Source organism: Schistocerca americana, chromosome 7 (assembly GCF_021461395.2).
Source record: "Schistocerca americana isolate TAMUIC-IGC-003095 chromosome 7, iqSchAmer2.1, whole genome shotgun sequence".
Taxonomy (NCBI): Eukaryota; Metazoa; Arthropoda; class Insecta; order Orthoptera; family Acrididae; genus Schistocerca; species Schistocerca americana.
Window position 1 is genome coordinate 130,744,728 of NC_060125.1, and position 26,932 is coordinate 130,771,659.

Below are 26,932 nucleotides of genomic sequence, written 5' to 3' on the forward strand. Positions count from 1 at the left end.
GACTTACTTGACAAGTCAGAAACAATGGCCGGCAGACAATAGCCTGAGTGAGGACGCTGGACTGCCCCCCCCCCCCCCCCCCCCCCACACACACACACACACACACACACACACACACACACACACACACACCTCCTCTCCTGCCGCATTGTTCTGCGGGCCCAAGATAAGCCAACAGTAGTGGCCGGACCGCGTAAAGCAGTATTCCCACACTCCACTCACGGCCCGACAAACTAATCATCAGACATACTCGAGATAGCTTTATTTTGCTTCTGCATGAAATGAGCTCGAGTACAGTTATTTCAAACTGACGTCTTCAGTTTCGATACAGCTTCAGTTCTATCTGAGTCATCTACACTGCCATGATTATCGCTAAACATTCATATTAGGATAGGTAGTATTTAGTCATATACGTCTTTCCCCTACAAGAAGACCAGTTTCACATTTTGCGATCGAGTAAAGTCGAACCACAGCTAAAACGAGGCAAGTTTTTTTATTAATTCCACAGACGTGTCTGGTAAGAATATTGATATTTCGTACAATGGCTCACGCGCACCTTATCCACCACCCATCCATTACGATCACGTTTGATCTTAACAAGGACGACTAACGTTACTACACAACCAGAAAATATCCTATGCGACTATGAATCTTTAATTAGACCGGTAAGCCCCGCAAAACTAACGAAAGCTTCACGTTACCTAACTTTCTACGGGAAGCTTTTAACGAGACATACTCCTCTAGCATTACTTTTTCTCAACAGTACTTGTCGATACCACTATTATTTTTCGAATTTTGGCCAGGTCAGAATTATCTCAGTTGCTTTTCTGAAAACTTCATATAATTTTCGGCACAGTATGTTATATTTCAAGCTAAAAATTATAAAAAGGACTCACTATATTAAATATTTTAGTTTCAATGTTATAATCGACAAGTACTAGTTCTGAATGTATAGTTAAAATTATTTGTTTAGAAGCACTTGAAATTACGAATTATTGGCACACTTAAAATTTGTATTATTAATTACGCAATCCTGTACTGTTTACTGCGATATTTTAGATTCATTTATGAAATAATAATCGAAATTAATAATGTAACAAACTCGTAGAAATTAATTTCTTAAGAAAAATTGTAAAACTTATGGAAAATTGTTATTTTCGCAGAGTGTGAGAGTCGTAAACATGCCCCTGATGTGATCGGCAGTATTTTTGTGCGAACAATGTGATTTCGGCTTTGTTAACGTGAAAATCAAAATAATGTATGATATACTAAAACATGAGAAAATATATTTACGTAAAAAAATGCTGCACAACATTCTTCCGATTTACTTAGTTCAAACCAACCGTGAGGACTTTATGTGACATTTTTCAGCTTCAAGAGTCAGACCCATAGACAAAAAGAATTGGAGCCGACTCAACATGACAAGCTAAGTAAACTATAAAGTGTATCGCAATCTTAGCTCCTCTCAAATCTTCATGAAAGACAGTGTGTAATGTAGACTATAAATGGAAGTAGAAAAGAGGGGGTGTATTACATTGGCACACACTATGAACGACTTGGATAACACAGGCTCTCATTTGTAAGGAAACAATTCAGTGAACAGCGGCACTATACTTTTGCGCCAAGAAAATGCAGCATACGAGAAAGTCTGAGCACGGTTTCTCTTTGCTGGTAAGTCACGCACGTATTCAGGCTGGTAAAACTGGTGTTAATGTGGGAGGATTGCTAGAGCGGGCTAGTGTACTGCCCATCTCCATTCACTGTGAGCTCGTGCTTAGCAGAGGAATGTTTTCTTCCACACAGCCAACGCCGTGGAAATCCGCCTGATGTGTTATGTTCAAGAGCCTAGGCAACACCGCTCCCACTTAATGAGCGGTCGCCATGGACGTCGAAGGCGCTACAGCTTTAAACGCTAGTTCATAGAAATGTATCCAGCAAGCTAAATTTTATTCGTGGTTTCCTATGCTGATGTACTCACATTTTTATTTTAAGTAAACTGAAATTCGTTTCGTATCTAAACACATCCTCAACCAGAATGAATTAAATTTTGGTTGCACTCTAAGACGGTAAGAGAAGGGAGAGTGTGTGTGTGTGTGTGTGTGTGTGTGTGTGTGTGTGTGTGTGTGTGTGTGTGTGTGTGTGTTTTTTTTTTTTTTTTTTTTTTTTTTAAAAGCAATCTCATATGCAGCCTGACATATCTATATTGAGTGACAACATCCTTTCTTCAAGAATGTTAGTAACTTAAGAGTTAATATTTATTTCCTTTTTCTTCCTGCGTGTAAGAGATTCCGAGTGGAACAGAAGTTGGACATTGTCAAAAGACATAGGCGTATTACTAAGACATATTGATACGAGTCGATAAGCAAGCTAAATTTCATAAATCTAAATACAAACCTTTTTTTCGGAACAACAGTTTTTGTAACGCATAAACCACAGAATTGTTCATAAACCTTTTACAGGATTAAATTATCGAAAGAACCAATAAAGTTTCTTTCTAGAGTTGATTGTATATATCTAATTTATGGACATCAAATTAGCGTTATTAGCAATGTTCAGACGTTCGTTAAACGTTTATACCACAAATGAACGGCAGTGGTAAAGAGAGTCGTCTTTAAGTGACGAAACAAACACATATATCTGCGTTTGTGGAAGAAATTATATCATCAGACCAGAATGGCTAACGCTGCTCTTCCAGGTCAAAACCAGCAGCGCAGTCAGATATCGATAATATCGGATTGATTAACTGTCCACATCCTCTAGAATTTTCGTGGCACAGTTGCGGCAGGCTTTCATCAAATATGTATATCATAAGCACCGGTTCAGAACTGCCGTTCTGCTTATACAGGTTTTGAAATTATTCATAACCGGACAGTCCCCAGACAAGTTGTCAATAACGAAGAAACGAATGCTCAACTTACGCAACACCAGCCATCAGGTTAGTGATCTCCAAGCCTCTAATTAGCCGAAAGCGCGGCCACGTGCGCGAAGCTTCCAGAAACACTCTCAAAGGCTCTGGCATTAGATTTCACGTAGCATTTCTTGGATAGGAAATGTGGGCGCTAGTGTTTCGTTCGCTTTGTGCGAAGTACGATTCAAATAACCACACAAATGGCTACACGTCCGCATGTATAATGATTAATAAAATCGCAACCAACGGTGTACACGCGGCTCTCAAAAGATGCACATCATCCAGTCATACAATGTGGGTTCTCACAGCCGGTGTTTATTTCAGCTACAACGTCCGGACTGACAGGCCGTCGGTGGTATATGAAACTATTTCCTGACGTTTTCCCTCCGACTGCTGTAGACATTCGACATCTTCGGAGGCAACTGCCAGTTACCGTAGTCGGAGCCGAAATGTCGCAGAATAATTTTCTGTGTTTGTCTCATTCTCTCAACCCGGAAGTTTTAACTGAAGACAACGCCAACGTTTTGCATTTCCGGTAAACACAGCGCACAAATTCTTTGTCGGCCTTTGGTATTCCTAGCAGATCAAAGACGAAAGGTATTTATCACGCATACAGTTTCAGTAAAAATGTACTCCTGAGTCTAAAATTAATACTTAAGGAAAGAGAAAGCGGCTCTTACAGCAACACACACTAACCGTGTTGCCTAAAGTGTGATGTCAGATCTTCGCTGTATTCTCGGTAAGAGTTTGCTTTTCAGTGGTAACGTGGTGCCTAACCCGTGTCTTGCGCCATCTTCGTAACGGCCTGACTCGCTGATGGATAGTTTATGGACGGAGTCAAGAGGTAGACAGCATCTATTCCTCGCTGTGCCGCGCCCTCAGGAGGTCCAACGCACTGTTAAGAGGAAAGGTAACGATGGCGATGGATCGCAAGTCCAACGACACCCACTTTTCATCTCTGATGGAACTGAAACGACGGGCAATTCTATACTTTTAGCAACATTCTTAGTTGCCACAAATGCAACTTCTTTAACGATCAATATAAATGTGGGCTTCCACGGCCCTTGACACATTCAACAAAATTTTTCAGGATTTGTGACCGCAATGTCAATATATATAAAACTACCGACCTTTCGGTCGCTGTTGCAAGCGACCTTCTTCAGGGTGTGTGTGTTTACTGCTGAATGAGAGAACTTTGTTTTTTATATACCTGCAGACATTGCTGTTATCTAATTCTGATAGGTTGTTTAGGATGAAGGGGAGGGAGGTTAGAAGTCTTTATTGGTATTTGTATTATTTCTTTTCATTGGTGGAAACCCAACGTATGATTGGTGTTTGCATTACTGCTTGTGATTGGTGGAAATCAGCGAATGGAAAACCAGGCGGCAGCTGTGACGTGGCGTTGTTTGCCCGATTTCTAGCGCCGGCCGTAGGTACATAGAGTACTGGCGTACTACCGAAACGTCGGTAGTTTTGTATATATCGACAATGCGGTCACAAACCCTGAAAAATTTTATTGAATTCTTCAACGATCATTCAGCTGAGTTTTATTGCTATTTTCTAACTGGGATTTCGATCTGAATCTATGAAGGCCTTTTCCGCATCAGTAATTCGACAGGTTGGGTGTCGATCTTCATTTCATCCCGGAATGAGCTGATTTCTGCATCCATGTGTACCTGTTACAGCTAATATCAAATTGATTTACCTAATCTAACATAATCTTAGTTTGCTTTTGTAATCTTTCTCCCATTACCGGCTCGAATATTAACTATACACGGACGCCGTAAAAGATGTTTCACAAATTGTTCCCATCGTCAATACGCATTCTACATAGACTTCTTTCCTAGTCTATTTCTTCTAATACTGCTTTTCGTAACATCTTTGTCTACAGATGTTGCAACATTATTTTGTAGTAATATGTAACAAATATGTGCAGTTTCCCCCGATTCAGTTGATCTTAGAGACCAAAGTGCTCCATTTTACAGTACCGGGCCTAAATAAAAGCAATGAAAGATAGAAATGTTACATGTTCCACAGTCTCACGTTTTAGAGATCAAAAGTCACAAAAATTTAGTTTATGTCGAGTGTTCTCATACTATCTCAACTGTTATCGCTTCCATGCACAACCACTTCTCACGTCCTAAATGAGAAACGATGAGGCAATATTCGAGTTACACTGAAAACTTACAGATTCGTTAAGGAAACCGCTAACAAAGCAAAGGTGCTCACACTGCGATATAATTCTGTTTAACTCTCCACTCTTTTTGTCAGTGCAAAACGACTGCAATAAGTCGATCCATAACTAATAGACTGCTTCAGGCAGATGGCTCTATGTTCATTATAATCTAAATTTTCGGTCAGTAACATGTGTTCTGATTTAACAGACTCTTTCGGGTAGCATATAAAATCGCCTGAAATTATATCTGAAGATAGAACCTCCAGTGACACAAGACATTTTGTAGAAGACAGTTTTCTTGAAATGAATCCACGTAGCCTGATACGCGTTCAATGATCAACTTACTTTGACGTACTACATAAGAAGCATTTTGAACCAATTGAGGCATCACAGGTCGACGTCTCAGAACACATCGATACAGTAACTTATTTCATTTCAAGGACCATGTTTTATTTAATATTAATTACTTTACACGGTGATACAAAAGTAACTCACGAAAGGCTTGGCAAATTCCAGATCTGTATCGTACTAAATGACAGTAATCACCCAATTTTTGTACCGATTTTGTTTTTGTATGTTTTCAGAACCCATTATCCCCCAGTGAACCCAGACCAATCAGTGTATTATGAACGCGACCTGTATGCATTAAGGGGCAGTGCGGGAAGGTTCGCCGATTCTATTCTGATGCAGTAAATACAACGTATATCGACAACTGGCCCTCAGCGTCATTAAAAATGCAGAAATAATCAGTTATTCCACAAGACATTTTGTAATTCCGACACAGGGCTTTGCTGACTTCACACGAATGACGACACAGACAACCACAATAAAAGGAGCTGTTCAGGTGAATACTGACAGATTTTCAGGGAGGTTCGGCGGTTGCAATAAGCAGTGGGCTGTTTTGACAGTTTCAAGTGACACAATGGATATTCGTTTTGAGTAACAGTGTGGTGGCAACACAGACGGTGGTCGTATTGTAGTGGGGATCTGTAACCCTGTACAAAGCTACTAGAAAATGGTAATTGAATTCACGGAAGTTTCAGAAACTACTGATCGGAGGTTTCCAATTTTACGCCAAAAACTAAACATAGGAAAATGTCATGAGATGGAAGTTTCTCGCGGCCATATCGTTGTATAACACAGTCTCGAATCTGATAAGACAAAAGAGCTGCGCTGAGTTTACGTTTCTACTGGAGCGATGGCGCCGCGTCTGCAGACGCTTAGTCTCTGCAGACGCTTACACAGTTTCCGGTAGCGCGCTGTGCAGATGACGTACACTGGCCAGTCGCAAGTCAGTAGTTTCTGACGAAGAACAAGGAGCATTCCGTAGATTATCCGAGGTTGTACCTCAACGTTTACAAGGTTCTGTTTATCAACGCAGGGGAAGACGACATTTTGGGGGACACGTATGGATTAGTTTGGGAAAGAGATCTCGCACTGGCTCGCGCCTTTAGCGGGAGGCGTGCAGCCACATGTGAGGCGGCCCTTGATCGAGCTCGTCCATCGCCTTCGTGTGCTCATGCACCGCCTGCGTCGCCTGATTGTGGGACGGTGGTAATTAGCAGCAGCCCGAGGCAAACGAATTGATTGCCGAAGTCAGTAGCGGAGGTGGCGGCTGATGGGTGGGGGAGGGGAGTGGCGTGTCGATGGCGTGGCGTGGGCCGCCGTGAATCCCAGATGAGGTGGGAGCGGAGCTGGTCGGCTGCCCTGCATATTTCAGCAGGACACGGCTGCTCCGTCCCGCAGGGGTCAAGGGCGACGGCCGGCTTCCGGCTGCATAATTCCTCCTTGCGGTGAAAGGGCCACCCGGAGACGATTAAATTGCTTTCCGAACGCCCTCTACTTCCCGTTACTACCTCGCGGCTGGTAATTACGCTGTGAGTCCGCGAGACGCTGGCGGCCTCCTGCTAGGAAATTCATGTTGTGCCGGGTCGGCAGGTCGAGGCGCCACAGCACACACTGCCGTATCAACTGCGACCGCGTCGTGACAACAAATGTCTCACTTGTGCTGCGTCGATTCGCCTTGGGCTATCGATCGCTCGCCCACGGAAGGTGCTGGACGCGCCTTATGTAATCATATTACGCTGCGGCAACTACCACCTGGCCGGCAAGCGCCTCGTTAGCGAACACTGGCTAACGGTGGCGACTACCGCACCACACGCACACAGCCTGCAGGGTCCTAATTTTTCTTAAAAAAAAGTCTTTTCCTATGTAGGTTGCCGTTTTACTTTGCATTAAACAATTTATTTCATCATTTAGCGTGTACTTAATTTCGATCCGTTGCACATAAGAAGGGTACATCGCAATAAAAATTTTTATGCATATGGTTCGCAGTATTACATACCACTGCGGGGAAATAGCGACATGTGACTGACTTCTACAGTAGGTATGCGCACAACTATCTCGCGCGAGGAGTTCATACGTAAAAAAGAGTAACCTTTATGCGAGTTTTGTCGCTGTGTCAGCAGATACAACACGTTAAAATACTTACAGATCTTATTATGAGATTTTCTCCGAGACATTCAAGTCTCATTTTTATCTACGATAATGATGGAAGGAGAAATGAATTAAAATCTGTGCCACGGCCGGGACTCGAACTCGGATCTCATTGCTTACGAGGCAGGAATGTACTGAAGTAAAAACACACACGTCGTGATCAACGTCTTAGTGTCAGAATGTGTGCTTTCCCTTCAACAGCTACACTAACGTATTTTGAAGTATTACCAGTAACGGTGCGTGCCGCAATTCCGGTTCCTTAGAATCTAAATCCTATGCATAAAATAGCATTTCATCCATTCTCGTGTTTATGCATGACTCCTGCAAACTGTGAATCGTACAATGATATAATTCTGCACGTACATAATGTGTGCAAACCGTGTTGCGAATAGACTTCGTAGCAAATAAGTAAAAAATTTAAATGAAATGCATGATGCGGCAGTTTTGAACGCATCCCAGTGTTTGTGTCGTATCTCTTGAACTGTGTGTGGTACAATGACATAATTTTGTAGGAACATTCAGCGTCATATGTAGATACTGTATGAAAAATGTGTTGCGAATACCATATATACGAGTAGTAATGAAGTAATAAATTTAAACGTCACGCCGGATGCAACAATTTTACTGTACGAACAGGGAAAATGTAGCAAGCGATAAAATTTTTCCGTTTCATCATTTTGTGGGAGTTGTGACCAACAAAGGTAAACTTTTTAAATTCTGCGCGAAATTTGTTGCAAGTCACTATGTACCCTCACTGTCAAATACTGGATGAATAAAATCTGGCATTCGCGCGTCATCGGCTACGCTGCTTTTTCAAATCCCCCCCCCCCCCCCTCCACCTCACACTCCTTTTTCATAGGTAGATTGTTCTTACACCCATAGCCATTGCTTGCCGTCAATAAGTCATGTATGTACCAAGTCTGTCTGAAATCGGTTCCGTGGTTTACGAGGTGTAATTTACGACACCTCTTCTCTAGGTTTCACATACCTCACGTCACATCTCCTGAATTATACGTCGTACAACGATATAATTTTGCAAGTACATTCAGCAGTGCATGAGAATACTGGCTGTAAAATGTGCCGCGAATACACATGAAGTAATAAATTAAAACGTCGTGCATGATGCAATAGTTTCACTGCATGAACAGCAACAACGTACACAGTAAGCAATAATTTTTTCCTTCAATTTTTTGCGGCGGCTGTCAGCGCAGAGAAGTTTCGAAATTATGTCTAGAATTTGTTCGAAGTCGCCAAGTGCTATCATTTTCAAATACTGGATGAATAATATGGTTAATTTCGGCATCGTCAGTTACACTGCTCCAGATGTCACATACAGAGTTTTGAGCTTCAATACTTATTGCGTAAAACTTTTAATATAAGATATTACCTGTTAGATGACAGCATTGAATATTTTTAGATTCAGACAACATAAGATACTGAAAATCGAATTTTTGTTGTCCCTGGAATCCGTCAAACAGGCAACCTGCAAATGTGAGTGGGTAACTGTTTCAGTCTTTAAGTAACCCACATGTCTGCTGGCACAGAGACAAAACCCACACACGGGCTCCATTGTTTTCCATATGGACTTCACATCTGTGGCATCTGTAGCCGCATCCACTATAGCTGTGCGAAACTCTTACCAGTAAGACGATCGAATGTCTCTTTGCGCGCACTGAAGTGTGGCGTGTTACACCACAAGAACAACAATTTTATTTTCATAATAATGCCCACGACTGCAAAATACTGACACGAATTCTTCACAGACGAACGGATAACCTGGTAGAATCCGACCTTGGGGAAGATCAGTTTGGATTCCGTAGAAATGTTTGAACACGTAAGGCAATATTGACCTTACGACTTATCTTAGAAGATAGATTAAGGAAAAGCAAACCTACGTTTTTAACATTTGTAGACAGGGAGATACCTTTTGACAATTCTGACTGGAATACTCTATCTCAATTTCTGAAGGTGGCAGGGGTCAAACACAGGGATGGAAAGGCTATTTATAATTTGTACAGAAACTAGATGGCAGTTATAAGAGTCGAGGGGCACGAAAGAGAAGCAGTGGTTGGGAAGGGAGTGAGATTGCGTTGCAGCCCATCTCCGATGTTATTCAATCAGCATATTGCGCAAGCAGTAAAGGAAACGAAAGAAAAATTTAGAGTAGGAACTAAAATCCATGGGGAAGATAAAAAACTTTGAGGTTCGCCGATGATATTGTGAGTGTCAGAGACAGCAAAGGACCTGGAAGAACAGATGAACGGAATGGACAGTGTCTTGAAGGGAGGATACAAGATGAACATCAACAAACGCAAAGCGAGGATAATGGAATGGAGTCGAATTAAATCAGGTGATGCTGAGGGAGTTAGATAAGGAAATGAGACGCTTGAAGTAGAACATGTGTTTTGCTATTTGGGGAGCAAAATAACTGATGATTGTCAAAGTAGGGAGGATATAAAATATAGACTGGCAATGGCAAGGAAAGCGTTTCGGAAGAAGAGGAATTTGTTAACATCTAGAATAGAGTTAAGTGTTGGGAAGTCTTTTCTAAGAGTATTTGTATGGAGTGTAGCCATGTCTGGAAGTGAAACGTGGACAATATATAGTTTACACAGGAAGAGAATAGAAGCTTCCGAAATGTGCTGCTGCAGAAGAACGCTGAAGATCAGATGCGTACATCACGTAACTAATGAGGAGGTACTGAATAGAATTGGGGAGAAGAGGAATTTGTGGCACAACTTGACTAGAAGAAGGGATCAGTTGGTAGGACATGTTCTGAGGCATCAAGGGATCACCAATTTAATATTCGAGGGCAGTGTGGAGGGTAAACATCGTAGAGGGAGACCAAGAATAATCGTAGAGGGAGACCAAGGATACACTAAGAAGATTCAGAAGGATGTACTTGGAGATGAAGTTTGCACAGGATAGAGTAGCATAGAGAGCTGCATCAAACCAGTCTGGACTGAAGACGACGACAACAACAACAATAATGCCTAAGGAACCGAAATTTACTGAATGCTATATAATGAATCATAGTGCTTGTATTAGAAATGAAAGAACAGCTTAGGCAGGAAAATTAATTCCGTTAAATTTACAACGTACATAATACAGACTCCTCTATTCGCTCCTTGCGCGGAGGGGGGTGCGGGGAGGGGCAGTCATAGCTGCCTCGTACCTCTTCAATAGCTCGTCGTCGCTGTTTCAAGCGCGCTCAGGGGGGCGGGTTTTATGCACTCTCTCTTGTATTCATAGCGTCAAGATGGCTTCAAACTTCATGTGAGGTAACTAAGGAATTGTGTTATTCGTAAAGACAATGTGTTGCAAGTGTTTATGTATCTATAAGGTAACAGATATATGCAGACTATATGATTAGTATATAATATTCAAGTAAAAATAGCTAAGGAATTTATTAGTTGACAGGAGAGACTACCGTTAGTGCTCCTACGTAGATTAAAAAAATTTCCTACAACGATTGATGTCATGTCGTTACTCTCCCAAGCTTTTGTTACACGGCTTGGATTTAAAAATGCTATGCATTGATGAAGCTCTCCGGGTCAGTGTTTACTTGGCTGAATTATGTGGTATAGTAGGCAGATATATTGGTATGTTTAAATACTTGCCATCTTCAATACATGGTTTTTTATTTTACTCTACGCTTGGCAATATTTGCGCTAATGTGAAAAGTGGGCTATCTGAGAGCCATTTCATTACGGATCAAATTTCAGTTAACAGAAGGGCTTCTGAAACAGAAGTTTTCAAATGGTTCAAATGGCTCTGAGCACTATGGGACTTAATGTCTGAGGTATCAGTCCCCTAGAACTTAGAACTACTTAAACCTAACTAAACTAAGGACATCATCACAAACATGCATACCCGAGGCAGGATTCGACCCTGCGACCGTAGCGGTCGCGCGGTTCCAGACTGTAGCGCATAGAACCGCTCGCTCACCCCGTCCGGCTACGGAACATTTCGAGCGATTTCCAACTTCGGCATTTTCCTTACGACCGAGAACAAGCTGCTGAAGATCTTGATCTGTATCCGAAGATTGGCGCTATTTCTACAACAATTCATGTACTGGATAAAATTAGACGCTTGGTGTGTATATGCGGATCTACTCGTGAGTGGGACAGAGTAAAGGCTTATAACTTGTTCCATATGTAGAACAATGGGCCTGTGATCCGAATATATTCTCATCGCATGAAACAGGTACATCAATTCATACGACACTTTGGTTTCAATACCTAGACGAATACCTTCATTATCCTTCTTGGAAAGATTGGATTTCTTCAGAAGCATTTCCATCTCTTCACCACTTTTTTCGGAAGGTGCTGTAGATTACAAGTACTGCTGTCATCGCACAAGACCCCAGTGGGAAAGACGATACTCCAGAATGAGAGTCCGCAGCATGTTAGTGAGGTGGTAGCGTAGGGTTTCTATTAGCTATGGCAGCCGACGCTCGTCTACTGCAAGCTCTACGCTCTGAGTCACCCACTTGCGCGAGTTACGATGGAAAGCGCAAACGGTGCCGCTAGATAAACGCCAAATGAGGGTCCTGGGGTCAGAAGTAGTAGTCAGGGTCTCAGATCAAACAACAGCTATGGTTTAGGCTCTACTCAGTTACTAGCAGGTAAACACTCTTATGGATAATGTAATACATTAATGAGAAGCAATGGATCAAATTACAAAACATCTGACAGATCGTTAAACTGAAGACTCATTTCCACGATCTCACCACCTTTCAAGAGCACTTGTCGCCGACCATCTTCATCTCATGTCGAGATCTGATTCACATGACATCTTGCCGGCGTCCTGTGAGTTAGGCACCTCTGGTGTGATTCTTGCGGTAAAAGAGCTGATGGATGCCTGTAGAATGTAGTGGAGTGATATGTTTTCGATGGAGGCGAGTGGGAATGGAGAGGTGAAACATGGTTCCTCGCACATATGTTGCTCATCCCGATTAACACGCAGAGGGTGCGCCAAAAGAATAAGGTATCAATCCGTCGGACGGACTTGTAACAACAGTGTCATATGCACTCTGTCCACGAGACGCTCCATGGGATTGCGATTTGACCGAGGACTTGGACGCACAATCTGGCTGTTACGGACTGTATAGTACTGCCCATTGCCTCTTAAGCGATGAAAATTTCTTCCTCCATCAAAATTCCAGCAGTCGATCTCGAAGTCAAACCCCACAACACACGCGATTGAGACGAAGACTGCTGTATAAGCCAGCAGCATCAATTGCCGGGAGTTCTGGAGTGTGCAGTTAACGTTACATATAATTATGGGAACATCGTGAGGTGGCCCATGAATATGTAATTAATACTCGAAGGTACTTACGTAACAACTAGAAGCTTCAATGTAGTGAGAGTTAGTCCTGCGGCATAAAGAAAGAAAGAAAGAAACGAAATTGCAGCATTTCCCTTGTACTGCTCTTTGCGTTAAGTTTTGTTATTGCAGTAGTTCAGTGAACGAAGTAGCAATCAACTTGTAGTATCGTTTGAACTTGCCACTTTAGTAGGCGTGTTTCTACTGGAGATTGCATGTTCTTTGCGTCCTTCGAATCGCATCATACAGCTAGAGGGACGTCTGAAGCACTAGGCACTAAAAACGTTCAAATACAAAATGCGTTGGGTAAGATGGAAGTCATGGCAAGAGCGAGAAAAATTTTGAGAACGGACTATGGATCAAATCCGCTTACGTCAGACACTTAACTCACTGAAGAATATACAGGCTCTGGCTAGTGTAGGCACTAACCAAAGGGGTACCAGAAGATAACTATGTAAGCACATAGTACCAATAAATGTAAGTAGAGAAAGTAATGGGTTTCCCGATATGACGAATGCACAATACTGTTAATGACTAAGACAGCGGTTATGTCGAAATACCGCTTGTGTGGCGTTAATTACAAAGTTACAAAAGTGCCCTCGTTTGAGTAAGCAGCATTTCGACAACAGGAGTATTAGCCGTGGCTCGCTGCCCTGTCCACACTCGTCCGTCGCCTTGAACCCGTCTGATTTTTTTTTTTGCGTGGGGACTTTTTAAAGCTTCTGTGTATTCCAGCCCTGTTGATAGTTTTGAACTCCGTGAAAGCAGTGTGGGTGGTTGTCACTGCATTCGGAACATGCCTGCGATTTTTGAACGTGTGCGGGCACCGATGAAAGGTCTTACAGAAACCTGCCTCCACATGAACTGCGTCCACCCGATACACTTGCTGTCAGGCGTTTCTCTTCAAGTGCATACGTGCACTTTAGGTCCTTGGGACTGTTTTAACGTGCTCGTGTACTAGGTCGTAACAAATCACATCGGGCATACCACTGCTTTCCGGCCCTTGGTTTATTAGGATTATTTGCGCGTTTCATTGTCCTCTAAAATAAATCTATCGTTTGTACCTATAATAGTCGAACGCCCTGTATATTACGTTCAGTATCGATGATTTATTATTATTGTTTAGTATTTCTTTTATCAAACGTTATTTACGTAAACAGAGCGCTTTAAAACCCATGTGTTAAATGCATAGAAGAGATTCAAAGAACTACGGTGATACAACTGAATTTGCTGCTTTAAGTATTTGAAAGAAAAACCTCTTTTACACAACACTGCGCACTAACATTTACATTTTAATGAGGCAAATTCTAATTTTAGAAAGTTATATTTGAAATACGTAATTAAATCCATGTAGAGTTGAATAACGGATTACATTTTTAAACGAGACGCTTAAACAGTAATAAGGTCAATACATCACAGCTTTAAAACCACTTTCAACAAGAGGCATTTCTGCTTCTATGCTGTCAGCATTTGAAACAGAGCAAGTGAAAGGCACGGTAGGAAACGTAGAAGCAGTAACGAGTGGATTTATGCGCAACACGGATGGCTATTAGTAGGTAGCGTGGCACACTGTAGCTATGTTAATTACAGTAGTTATGCAGAGTGTGTAAAAAATGGAGGAAGCAATAAGCGTAATCAGAAAGAATAAAGGCGTCCTTGAAAGATGTCTCTCTGTAAAGAGTTGTGCGGTACTGCAGTAAGAGGTGATCGTGAGCAGTTGTTTCCCACGTCACGTACTGCTGTAACTGGGTTCACTCGCAGCAGCGGACGCCCCCATGTGTGGGCGACCTGTTGAACACACAGTGGCGCGGCGTGTGCAGAAGTTGTGCGCATCGTGCCGTTCTCGGGAGTGCGCTGTGATTCAACACTTTTTGAAAGGGAGAATTTCAGTGCGGCAGATATTCATCGACACACAGTGCATTGCTTGCAGTGGTGCAAACGCGTGGATAAAACATTTTAAAAGGTGCAGTACTGACGTCAGAGACCGGCTTCGCACAGGACGCCCTCGCTCCGCTACCATGGACAAGAACCTGGAACGGGCGAATCAGCTGATTAGGAGAAAATAGAAGATAAAGTAACGCATTGTTTTTCATGTAGGGCATAAAGACACTCACAGGTCGTTCTTCAACACGATCAAGCTCGTACACACAAGTCACTTTAGGCAAGGGAACTACCAAACAGTTTAGATATGTTACACATGTACTACTAAACGGCTATGGTCAGTCGGTCACCCACTGTCAATTGCAGGTTACTAGTCTGAAGGCTTACATGGGCAACAAAATTTCCATTTTCAGTATTTCGTACAATTACTGCCCGAACTTAAAAACATTAAAATTTTGTGATAAATCTAAGAGGTATAATCTTACGACAAGTTTTAACAAATTATGTAAGGTATTATCGTCAGAAACGACGTATACATATTGAAACAACGTAACCGAATGCACGCAAGTTACCCACACTTTATTCAGCCACTGTCAGAGTGAGCTGGCTTTGCGACTTCAGACGAACTTTACACGTAATTTCAAACTTTTTCGAAAGTTTTTCTTGCTCGCACCCTCACAATATAATGAAAGGGAAAAATGTTTATCGCTTATTGCATTTTCGCAGTGCATGCAGAGAAACGTTAGCATCAAACTTGTAATTTTAATTTGTTACTTCTTTGCTACTAACTACTCGCGAAACATCTTACAGGCAGTATCCTCATATGCCACTCAACGTACTTAAAGCGGAGCGCAAATTACCGTCACTATAGTCATCGAGTGATTTATAATGAGAGCACTGAGAGACTTCCAACAAACTTTACATACGGCTAATGTTCTTTATTTAGTTTATCCATAAGTATCCTTAGATGAAAGCGTGCATCAAAGCCAAGAAAAGACCCAACGTTTTTGAAAGGATGGACAACGGTGGAGACAATGTCCAAATGAGGTACCCTCCGCCACACACCGTCAGGTGGCTTGCGGGGTATGGATGTAAATGTCGATGAAGGTCCTTTTTTGGTTTACCGGTTTTGGCTTTCACTTTTTCACTACTCTTTGGGTGAATGATCTGAAACTAATAATACAAACATTATTCACGATAAAGGATGACAGCCAAAACAGTTGCAGGATAAAGATTTATTAAAATTATTGACCAAGGTTTCGGTATATATAAATATACCTTCATCAGAAGTAAAAGATCTAAAATTACATCATGCAATGGAGATTAATAAAGCAATTGCGTCAATGGCGTCGTCAATAATTAAGACATCTTTGGCACAATTGCTTTATTAATCTCCATTGCATGATGTAATTTTAGATTTTTTACTTCTGATGAAGATATATTTATATATACCGAAACCTTGGTCAAGAATTTTAATAAATCTTTATCCTACAACTGTTTTGGCTGTCATCCTTTATCGTGAAGAATTTCAACAGTTGCTGTTTCAGCCAATATTTAAAATCTTGTAACATAATTATGATTTTACGTCTGAAAACATGAAGGTTTTGCACCCTTAACGTCAAATATTTAACAAATTAACTCATTTGCAAAGTAATGACACGTTTGAAGCTGTTTTATACATGGGAGTTGGAGTCTTTAAAGAATCTGGGGGGTGGGGGGGCGATTATTGGGCCTTCAAACAGCGTAATCGTAGCTCCATCCGATTGTCAACTGTCTAGCTTTGTGAAGTGCAAGTCACGAGGGAAGTAGAGCAGCAGCGATCTTCAGGTGAGGATTCACACTCGTCCGATCATTTGCGTAGCTCCAACGAGTTTTTTCACACTTTCAGCATTGTGGTCTGCTTTGAGTGGTAAGTCCGTTTTCTTTGATCATTTTCTTTTTTTTTCGTTGCCGAGTACGAACACGACGCTTGTAAATCCTGCGAGAATTATGAGGAAACCACATAGTTATGGCATGGAGTAACCGCGGAGGCAGTGAGCGGCAGAACCATACCTACACAGTACACGCCCACCCACCCACCCTCCGCCTCTTCTGTGGGCAGCTCAGGTCAGTATTAATTGCCCTCTCTACTTCCCAGTGCGGACTTTCGCTGGAACACTGAGTGAAGAAAAAAAAAAAAAAAAACACCTCCACCCTGAATAGCCCACAGCGTGCTCATGGCTGCATTGGAAAACAGAATCTGTTTCCTAACTGGGAACAAGGTGAAGCTGGCCTCAACCCAAAGCTCTGTTTGAATATCGCAATGCACGGACCTATTGAACGTGGTAGGTCCTCTCCTTTTGACTGACTCAGCCAGCGAGTTGCTGAGGGACCTCCAGTGCAATGTGGACAACGAACCGTGGTGCAGCTCCACAGCTTGTGCACAGAGCACAGAGCATTGCGAGGGGTGAAAGAAGCGACAAGAGACAGAAAAAATACCGGGACACACTGAGAACTGAACGCTGGTCGATGGTATTACTCGTTCGACACCCAAGCAGCCAAGGAGCCTCACTTGTCAATACGTAGGTATTGATTAAGACAGTTCCTTTGCGCTCTGGAACAAATTTTATTCATGAACGAACTGGATTACGGCTTCTTAGACCATCAAGAAATATGGTAACCACAGGACATTCGAGGCCATTATATACTACAAAATCTGACATTTGCTGATGTAAATCTAATATTATGCACAGAATTTATAGGAAAGAGAAGGTTGCACTAACAAAGACTGTCACGTCATAGTCGTCCAGTGATTACACGAATTAAGTTACTGTAGAAACCTCACGTAACAGAGTTTATAAAGAGACCAATCTGATTAATTTGAATCTCAAAGGTAAGGGACGATTTTTTAACAAAAAGATAGTGCAAGAATATAATAATAAATTATTATTTAGATGATACCAAGTTAAACATAACTGAAATATTAACTGCAGAAAAATGCTGCATATATTATCGGTCGTCGTCATTGATCTTACCATCTTGCTAACTTCAAACCTCACGTTTTTCACCGTGTGGATAGTTTCAAGGTATAATAGACCAGCAAAAGCTGAAAAAGTTTTACTTAGTGTACAGATTATTTCCCGTTCAACCAACCTAAATGTGACAATCCATATTACTTACATGTGATCCCATATTGTAAAGGTCCGATCATCTCACTATTGCGAGCTAACGTCTACACTCTGTGACCTGCTTGTTGACTCTTCCAGGTGGGTACTTTACACAAGATGAACCAGGGCAAAAACCCGTGAGGCGTGTAATAAGACGCGCCAGCAAGTCGTCGCGCGCAGCACAACGCATTCTCTCAGACAACGCGGCCGCTGCCTCGCTGCTCGCTGTTCATGGCTGTTATCGCATTCCACAGCAGTATCGAATACAATGGCCCTGAATTTGACACAAAGCATAACAACGTTACGCAGTCAGCTCAGTTCCAGAATGAAACGCTTTCCCACCAGATACAAGGGCAATGAAATACGCACTTCCTAACCGTCGAAGGTGGCTGTACGAAAAAGATGCAAATGACTATTAGGTTGGACCCTGGAATGAAGTTTATAATAGCACTCGCATTATCATCGTATACTCTCTCCGGACAGCATGTTGAATGTACAGGTTCCCCGATTTTGGCCTGTGTGCTACGTGAAGATTATTATTTTGCCTGCCGAGTTTTCAACATTCCACAGCTGAATTTTCATTTAATCACGCTATTATTGTTTCCGATCAACTAATCCAATTATTTAACTTTCACTGTTCGTTTACGTCAAGGGAGGAATCTAACAACTTTTTCTAAATGTACTTCTTACGAGTATTTTTTAATCTTTAATTTTCCTCTCTTCCCGATTACTTTTAATCTTCTTGCATTTTCTTCGGGGGCATGTATTGAGATTCTGTTTTCCACTCGTCTTTCATTCTTCGTGTCAGAGTCCTTTAGGGACAATCATTGTCTGTCTGAATCTACTGGCTTAGTTCTGTCGAAAACACCTTCATTACATCTCTGTCTGCTATACTGTATATCGACTGCTTTCATGAAGGTCTCTCTGTTTCCATGTTTTCAAATTCTCTTTCCATGTCAAGTTTAGGTAGTCAACTTCATATAAACATTTTTAGTGCTGTGTTATGTTGTACTTGGTAGCGGCATATGGATCTTTAATTATAGTTGATAAAATGATAATAATAACAGCTCACAATTTACTTAAGTTGAAACGCTTACCCATCAGATGTTACTCAAGGATATGAGAAAGAAATCAATACTAAGTCCACCATCACTTTGTATGTTAAAGTGACGATCCAGGTAACTTAGCGCAACTGGCAGTCCCATTTGTCATACCCGTCTAAAGAGAGGTGGCATTTATCAGCGTTCTCGCTGATAATGGAATATGAAACAGCAACAAACACTTCGTCTATTTATGAGGGGTAAAACAGAAGCAGCTTAGGTCTTAAGAATTACCTAGGCAACGACAGTTGGAATAGGCACTGTAGTACAAGGGCTGATACTGAATTTTGTAAAAAAACACTGAGTAACATTTATTGTAAAAATAAAATTTACCGTCATTATCGTCAGTGAGTTAATATCTTTCTTTTAACGATATTTTAACCAAAAAGTTCTCTTACGACATTAATTTGTTTAAAGTACTGCATATCAGAAACTTGCTGAATTTAGTTTGTATAGGGCCCCACAGTAACGTAAATAAAGTCTTCTCTCCGCAGTATACCCCGCTTTATTAGTGTGAACGAAACTGCGAAACGTGCCACAGCCAGCACTTGAAACATCTCCCAACGAATATTTACTAGCCCCTGCCTCAGTTTGAAAACATCCTTACATGATACGCGCTTCCCGTCAGTAATGCGCTTCAAAACCAGTTTTAGCTTACAACGCCACCATCACTAACACACTACTTTTTTCAGTATTGTTCAACAATACTGTAACCTCTTTGATGACGATAGTCTGTTATAGTCTCGTGCCGGCATTTTAAGCCAACAAGCGTTAACAGAATGCAATAATACTACAAATGTACAAAAGCAGTAGCGTTTTCTGCGTCTCCTCAGTGAGGCGTCCTGTGGTGAAGGACACTGGAATTTCCCCGGACGTCACTGCAGGTTCCTCGACTTTCTTTTTCCTGGTAGACACGTCACAAAACAACGTCCCGCTCTCTTACGCTAAGTCACCTACTCGTTGACCCCATACTGGACAGCATATACTGGAACGAATATTCTCCCTCGAGCGATACACGAAAGGCAGGTGTAAGATACATAAAGCACCGTTATTATTTCTCTGTACATGCAATGAGAGACCGTAGCTGATCCTATATTTGTGACGATATAATTTCCATCTAATTCTATTACAAATAAAAGCTGGTATAAAATCAAGGTCACAAAAACGAAAACTACATGTTTATAAATAATCTAGGATAGCAGTGAGTTTTTCTATTTTCTCGCTAACTAAACGCCCTGTTCATTACATGATTCAATCTAGAACTTTGTATCGTGATGTGAATCGAAACATGAGACCTGAAGTTGGAGGTGTGCTATCCCCTAGTACGCCTCTGGCATAAACTCAGGTGTGTAGCTGACTTTTCCAGAGTTCTTCCCTATCGCGAAGCCTCGCGCCCCAGTGCTCCAAGGAAGAACAGGGTGAACTCCGTGGACGACTTAAGTTTTGGATAGGATGCGATGTGTAGCATCGCACTGCCCTCCACTGGCAGAGCTCCGGGTTCGGATTCCAGATTGAAATTTTTGTCGTGGTAATTTATATGATGGTTTCCGAACGAACTTTTTAAGCAATGAAATTGTCCAATGTATAGGTAAGTACTGTACTAAAAATTTACACATCGTATCTGTATCCTATACACGAACGGATGAAAAAAAAAAGAATATACGGTTGCAGATGCAAATTAAATTCGTACACGAACACGCCATCAGTGTGTATGTAAGTGATTAGAATTCTAATGTTCGGTGACGCTAGAAAGGCCACCATAGAAGATTAGTGTTCTGAACAAATGACGGTGTCACAAAGCCTGGAAGAGTGTATTATGGGCGTGCATTGCATCACGTGGCCAGTGAATACTGCAAGGGATCAACGTCAATGCAGAGCCCTAGACAGAGTTTCAAAGGACTTTTTTGTGGTTTCGCACTTGGCCAACTGGTTGAACTGTGCGATATCCAGGGCGTGGGGCGTCCTGATTGGACGGTATGTCTTTACACTGAATATAAACGCGAGCAAAATTGAATGCATCGTCAAGGTCCTGGTCCAACACATCGTTGTGTTACGCAGCAAGTTCACCGTGATGCTTTCACATCCACAGCTACCATCGCGATGCAGCTAACGGACTTACTACCATTCCACCTTATTCCACAATCTTGTTTGGAGCCTAGCAGAAGCTGGGGCACTAAATACCCATCCAACGCTGTTAACACCACAAGACAGAGGGCTCCTCAAAGGCAGGTTTGCCTTACAACACCCGGGACATATGAAATGACTGGCGTCGCATAATTTTCAACCAAGAACCCTCTGTTTTGCGCCACCTCAGATGACCACCGCCTGCGTGAATGGAGGAGCGAGGGCTGCAGGGCACTACCGCCTATGATTTGGGGAGACGTACCAGCGCTACTTCTAACGTTACAGCGCGGAAAGCCGTACGTCTTGACTTCGGGTCACTTCTGGCAGTGATTCAGGCGGTTCTCACGGCACATCGAAACGTCACAGATAGCCTGTGTCCTCATTTGACACAGTCCTGGTACCATCTCTCAACAGAACAACGCTCCGCCACACACCGCACTTGCGTCTGCTGCCTGCGTGATGTTGAAGTTTCCTTGGTCAACACTGTCTGCAACACAGACAGTCTCTGGCCATATCGGACGCCATCCCAGTGCCAATATGCAGGATATCGAGATCCAGTTGAAACAGTTGTGTGCTAACTTGCCTCGGAACAAGATGTAACGGCTGAATGGAACCTTCAACACACGCATCCAGGTCAGGAGGTTCAACGTACTACTGAGAAGGAACCAGCGGTGTTCTCGTACTGCCAGTTTCATTTAACTTCGTTTTGTAAGCAGTGATATAATGCCACGTAACCTCTCAACCACGTGAAGATTAATTTCACTTCTTCCTTTCCAAGACGCTTCTCTTTGTCAGTGAGTCAACATGAACAACGGTGCTTTAAAATCAGTTTGTGATCATGTTCAGTGCTTAAGGAACAGGAAATCAAATAAATGAAAGAAAAAGGGAAGTGGGAGGGGAGGGGAGGGGGTAGCTATATGCTAGGCATATTGGAAGCTTACTTTGGCGCCTACACAGCCAATCCCGGCGGAGCAATCCACGGCTATAAATACGATGTCATTTTTTAACCAATCTGTGTATGTATATGGATGTACTTTTAAGTACGCATGCATGCGAGTATGTGCCTTCATCTTTTGCGTTTCGTAGATCTTCAGTAGGGGCCTATGCACGTAATGATGTCATGATTGTTTCATATTATCAAGCTCTGACTGAAATCAGTTTTAACTCACAAACAGTTGCCGTATTTAGGATACTACACGTCTGTACCAGTATCCTGATAAACGTGGTCCTCTACAATTGCTGCACTACGAAAAATGACGCCAGTTCTGGCGGACTGAAGCGGTGAAGCCGTTCCTGAGCCCTGCCTGCGTAACTCAATCGGTTCGCCAGCTGCTTCCATAAACCGAATTTCTGGTTTAGACCCCCAGTCTAGCAGATAGCTTTAGTCTCACATATGCTTGCTTTATGCTTTGGTTAATGACGAGTTGTGGTGCCGTTAAGCTACTCACATCAAGATCGTCAGCATCTTCAGTAAAAAAATCGAGGCAAATTTGGTTAAGACATTTAAACCTGCTTCCTAATCACTAACATAAATATGTGAAATATGAGTATACTTCTTTCATTCTCCCTACCTTTCTTTCTCTGCCACATCTACACAGGGGATTACAAGACGCAAAACCTGCTTTAAACCCATTGTTAAAACACTGTAGCTAAATTCGTCAAGAGAGAGAGAGAGAGAGAGAGAGAGAGAGAGAGAGACACAAGAACACATTAAAACCTTGTACCTGGCTGACTAGCTGGACTGTGGATAGTCCCCGCGTGCTCTGTTGCAGTGTTCAAGTCTGTGCCAATCACTGTGTAAGTCGTCGGCGAACCAGACGTAATTTCTAGCTGATTGCAGCTGAATCGACTGCTTACAGCTTTTCGCTACCCACGACAAAATTTCTCCGGCCTCCAGTAATAACGCATATAGCAGCTGACCTTTAGCGGTGAAAGTCAACAGCGGCGGCGAATTACTGCTGTGGGCATAGCAGTAAATTAATTGTCCGCGACAAGAGCAAAGCATTTTATGATATACTTGAAAGTAGTAACGCACGGACAGTTGTGGAGGGAATGTCACTCGTTGGAAGACGTGAATTATTCTGATCCCGTAATTTTTGAGATGTTCAAATATCAAATCAACTAACAGAAAATTATAGCCACCCAGAATTAGTTTTGCCTGGTTTGAGGTGCGTGTCTCTAGTCTTGGTACATATTGATATGCCGGCGCCACAATAACGTAGTATTCCATAAGAAGCGGCAAAACAAAATGGTGCAGCTCGTTGTTAAGGTGTGGTATCGTGCGGTGATTCGTTTTCTGCCTTTGAAAGGAATAACACGGTGAAAGTTCAATCTAGGATGCTGTTGGCTGAGGTGCTTCCTGAGCGCCGAAGCACGAAGGAAGAGAGCCTGTGTCTGTGCAGAATGGGAAGTGGAGCCCCTGCTGCAGGAGCACCTGAGTATCACAACCGAGGCGACAGCGGGAAAGCTCAAAACCAGTCAGGGGTCAGTTGCCAACGGCTTCCGCGACGTTCTGAGCACGACAGCGGTCGCCGCCCGACTGCTCACAGCCGCTCAGAAAGCGCGCCGAACCGGCGCAGCGGCGGCAATGCTGCAGCCGAGTGAGGCGTATCCAGGTGACTTCCTCACCACCGCTCACGAGTGCTTTGCTCGGTCACTACGACACCGAGACAGAGGAGTAGAGCGAGCCGTGGAAGCCTGCCGATTCGCCACTGCGCGAAAGCGTCAAAGACAAAAGCATTATCGGAAAAGATGTTGCTACGGTTTGCGTCTTTCAGTAAAGGGCAGAACGCCACAGCATCAAAACTACGTCAGTCTGCTGACGAGATTGTGGGATTCAACATTTTTTGAACGTAGTTCCCAACAGCTGCGCATTTTTTTTTTAAATCCATGACACACAGCTGTTTAATTGTTTGTATTATCACTCCTCATATGACAGACGTAATTATTTCTATTCACATTCTTTATTTATTATCTACACATATATGATATTCGTTACGCTTCACATGTTTACGGTATTGGTTCTGAGATGTTATTGTTTCATTTTTTGTTATACTTTTGCACAACTTGCTTGTACTCTTACTCTAAAACTAGATGAGCAGCCAGCGTTATCCGGGTATGTATTTATTCTATTCCATTCCTCTCCTCCCTCTGGCTGTCTCTCCATCTCCTCCCACGCCTCTGTCCACGTTATCACCCACACACCAACAGGCGGCTAGTGGTTCTTACCCCCACAGTACAGATCGTAACTACAATGTGTATCAAATTTGGTCGAAATGGTTGGAAGGGTTAGGGATGACCTCAGTACCCGCATATTTGCCCACATACGACTGCGTCAAATTATTTCACACATAATTTGTGTGTTTCCTACGTATTTGTACATGTCACGTATACCTATTGCGTTTTATGCCCTACAGTTCCATTTTCACGCAGCTCAATGTTTATAACTTCGTTTCTCTTTAACTGTGTGCTGTACAGTAATATAATTTTACATGTACATACTGTGGTATATGGGACTACTGCCTGCGAAATGTGAATAGAGTTAGTTAGTAATACATTAAAACGTCATGCTTCATGAGGAAGTTTTACTGCATGAACAGAGAAAATGTAGAAAGCGATAAAGTTTCACCATTTTGCCGAGATCGTTAGAGAGTTTTGCAAAGATTTGAAAAATTGTGTGTAAAGTCTGTTGCAAGTCACTAAGCGGTCGCATTCTGAAACAGTGGGTGACTAAATCATGGCTACTCCCGCGTCGTGGCCTCTACTGCTTTTTTGCCCCCCCACCCTTTGACAGATGGGTGCTTCTTACCCCAAAAGCGATGCTTCCCAGACAGTAAGTGATGTATGTACCAGGTTTGGTTGTAATGATGATGATAAGTGCTAATTTTTTCAAAGACCAATTTTGCCACTATCACCAATGATGATGATGATGATATGATGAGGACAACACAAACACCCTGTCCTCGGGCAGAGAAAATCACCAACCTGGCCGGGAATCGAACCAGGGACCCTGTGATCCAGAGGCAGCAACGCTAGCCACTGGACCAGGAGCTGCGGAAGGTTTGGTTGTAATCGACCCAGTGGTATAGGAGGAGGTGTGGAGCTTACATACATACGTCCGTGGTTACAATTCGTATGGAGTTTTATTCTGCTCTTATGTCTAGAACTACGGTGGGATACTGTTTGGTATATTTTTGTAAATAAAAGCCGCCTTTTCTTGTTGCAGTGTATTTTATTTCTCCAAGACACGTTTCGCCTTTTACTTTAACGCATCTTCAGTGAGATCTAAAATGATTTTGTTTTGATATGTGATATTTGTAGATTATAAGACAATTGTCTGACGTGATTACTTACAGTTTTTCGCGTTTTTGGTTGGCATCTGAGTTCTCTCGTCTGTGATCTCCAGCTTGTGACCGGATCAGAGGAAACGCAGATGCCAACCAAAAACACGAAGACCTGTAAGTAATCACTCATTCACGTAAAAAATGAGACGTGAACTGTTTCATACTCTCACTCATTAAAACATTCCTGTATCATTCCAGATTCCATGAGAATGCCTTAAAGTAAAAGGCCAAATGTGTCTGGGAGAAATAAATTACTTTGTATCAAGAAAAGATGGATTTATTTACAAAACAAATGTTTGCTGTGGATGGTGACCACGCCAACAAACTTGTTGCTGTTTGGTCTGTTTACATTTAGGTGGTGATCTGTTATAACAGCTTTCAAATGGTGCACATCATCTTGTGCGATGATACCGGTTTAGTTCTGCAGATGTTCAGCAGTTCAGATGGAACAATAATTTTACGGATTGCCATACTGGTACAATATGCTATGGTATGTGATTAACATATATTTTGTAAGTATTAATGTATAGCGCCTCTGTGCTACTGATTCGACTTCATGCATTTCTAGTTGTTTCCTGCTTTGTTTTGATGTGATGAAAGTGCAGTCGGAAACTGGCAGTTATACTAAGACAATTTAATAACTCTTTGTTATGCATTAAAAAAAAAAGTTACGGGAGGCGTTTAAAACGAAGCGTTGCGGGAAGCTCTCCAACGTGTTGTTTTTGTTCCGGCAGCAACGACACAACTCGTTCTACTCATTATTAGTCACGCATAGCACGCTGCTTCTTCGGGCTATCGAATTTCACCTCAGCCCCCGTACTGTACAGATACGGCACCAAGTGGCTGCCTGCTGCTTCCTGTTTCCTTGGATGGTGAGACCATTCCGTGGTAGGCATTTCCAGAATGAAGACGATGTGATTTTCACAGTCGAACGCATCCTCGACAGCCAAGACGCAGGCTTTACTCAAACAAGGCCTGCGCCACATCCCCGAGTCTCACTGAAGGCTGAGTACGTGGAGAGCGGCCAGCGCCGCCCGCTGGTTTCGCGGCCTCGGCTCGCCGCCCCCACGAGCAGCAGCCCCCGGTGCCCTGCCGTGGTGTGGTGTGTGCTGCGCATCGTGACCCGCGCCCTTTGCCGGACAGAGTGGGCGTGGCCGCGGGCCTCTGCCCTGCGCCAGCCCAGCAACCTTTCCCCCGCGCCGCACCCTGACATTACGCCCGCGCATCGCCCACGCCATCGCGCAACCACTGCCGCCCCGCGTGTCCACGTCCTCCCCACTGGCTCGTAGCCTAACGGTATTCAGGGCGCAGTGTCTCCGACTGCTTCCCTATCGTCTCAGCCATCCACAAATACTGACCAAACAATTGTTAGGTAGTGTTCGTGTCCACTTACTGACTTCACGGCGCAGCTCATATCTCATAAGGGTTTC

At 42.8% G+C, this 26,932-nt stretch overlaps 1 protein-coding gene across 3 annotated transcripts in view; it reads right to left on the minus strand.

Annotated features, from left to right (window-relative positions):
• LOC124622138 (GRAM domain-containing protein 2A-like) overlaps positions 1 to 26,932 on the minus strand; it is a 279,154-nt gene that overhangs the window by 167,366 nt on the left and 84,856 nt on the right. The window contains exon 2 of one of the 3 annotated variants that reach the window (XM_047147764.1): positions 14,885 to 14,938. The exons of the other annotated variants lie outside the window; for them this stretch is intronic. Within the exon in view, the coding sequence (XP_047003720.1) occupies positions 14,885 to 14,938 (54 nt within the window). The remainder of the gene's footprint in view (positions 1 to 14,884; positions 14,939 to 26,932) is intronic. 3 annotated transcript variants of the gene reach the window in all.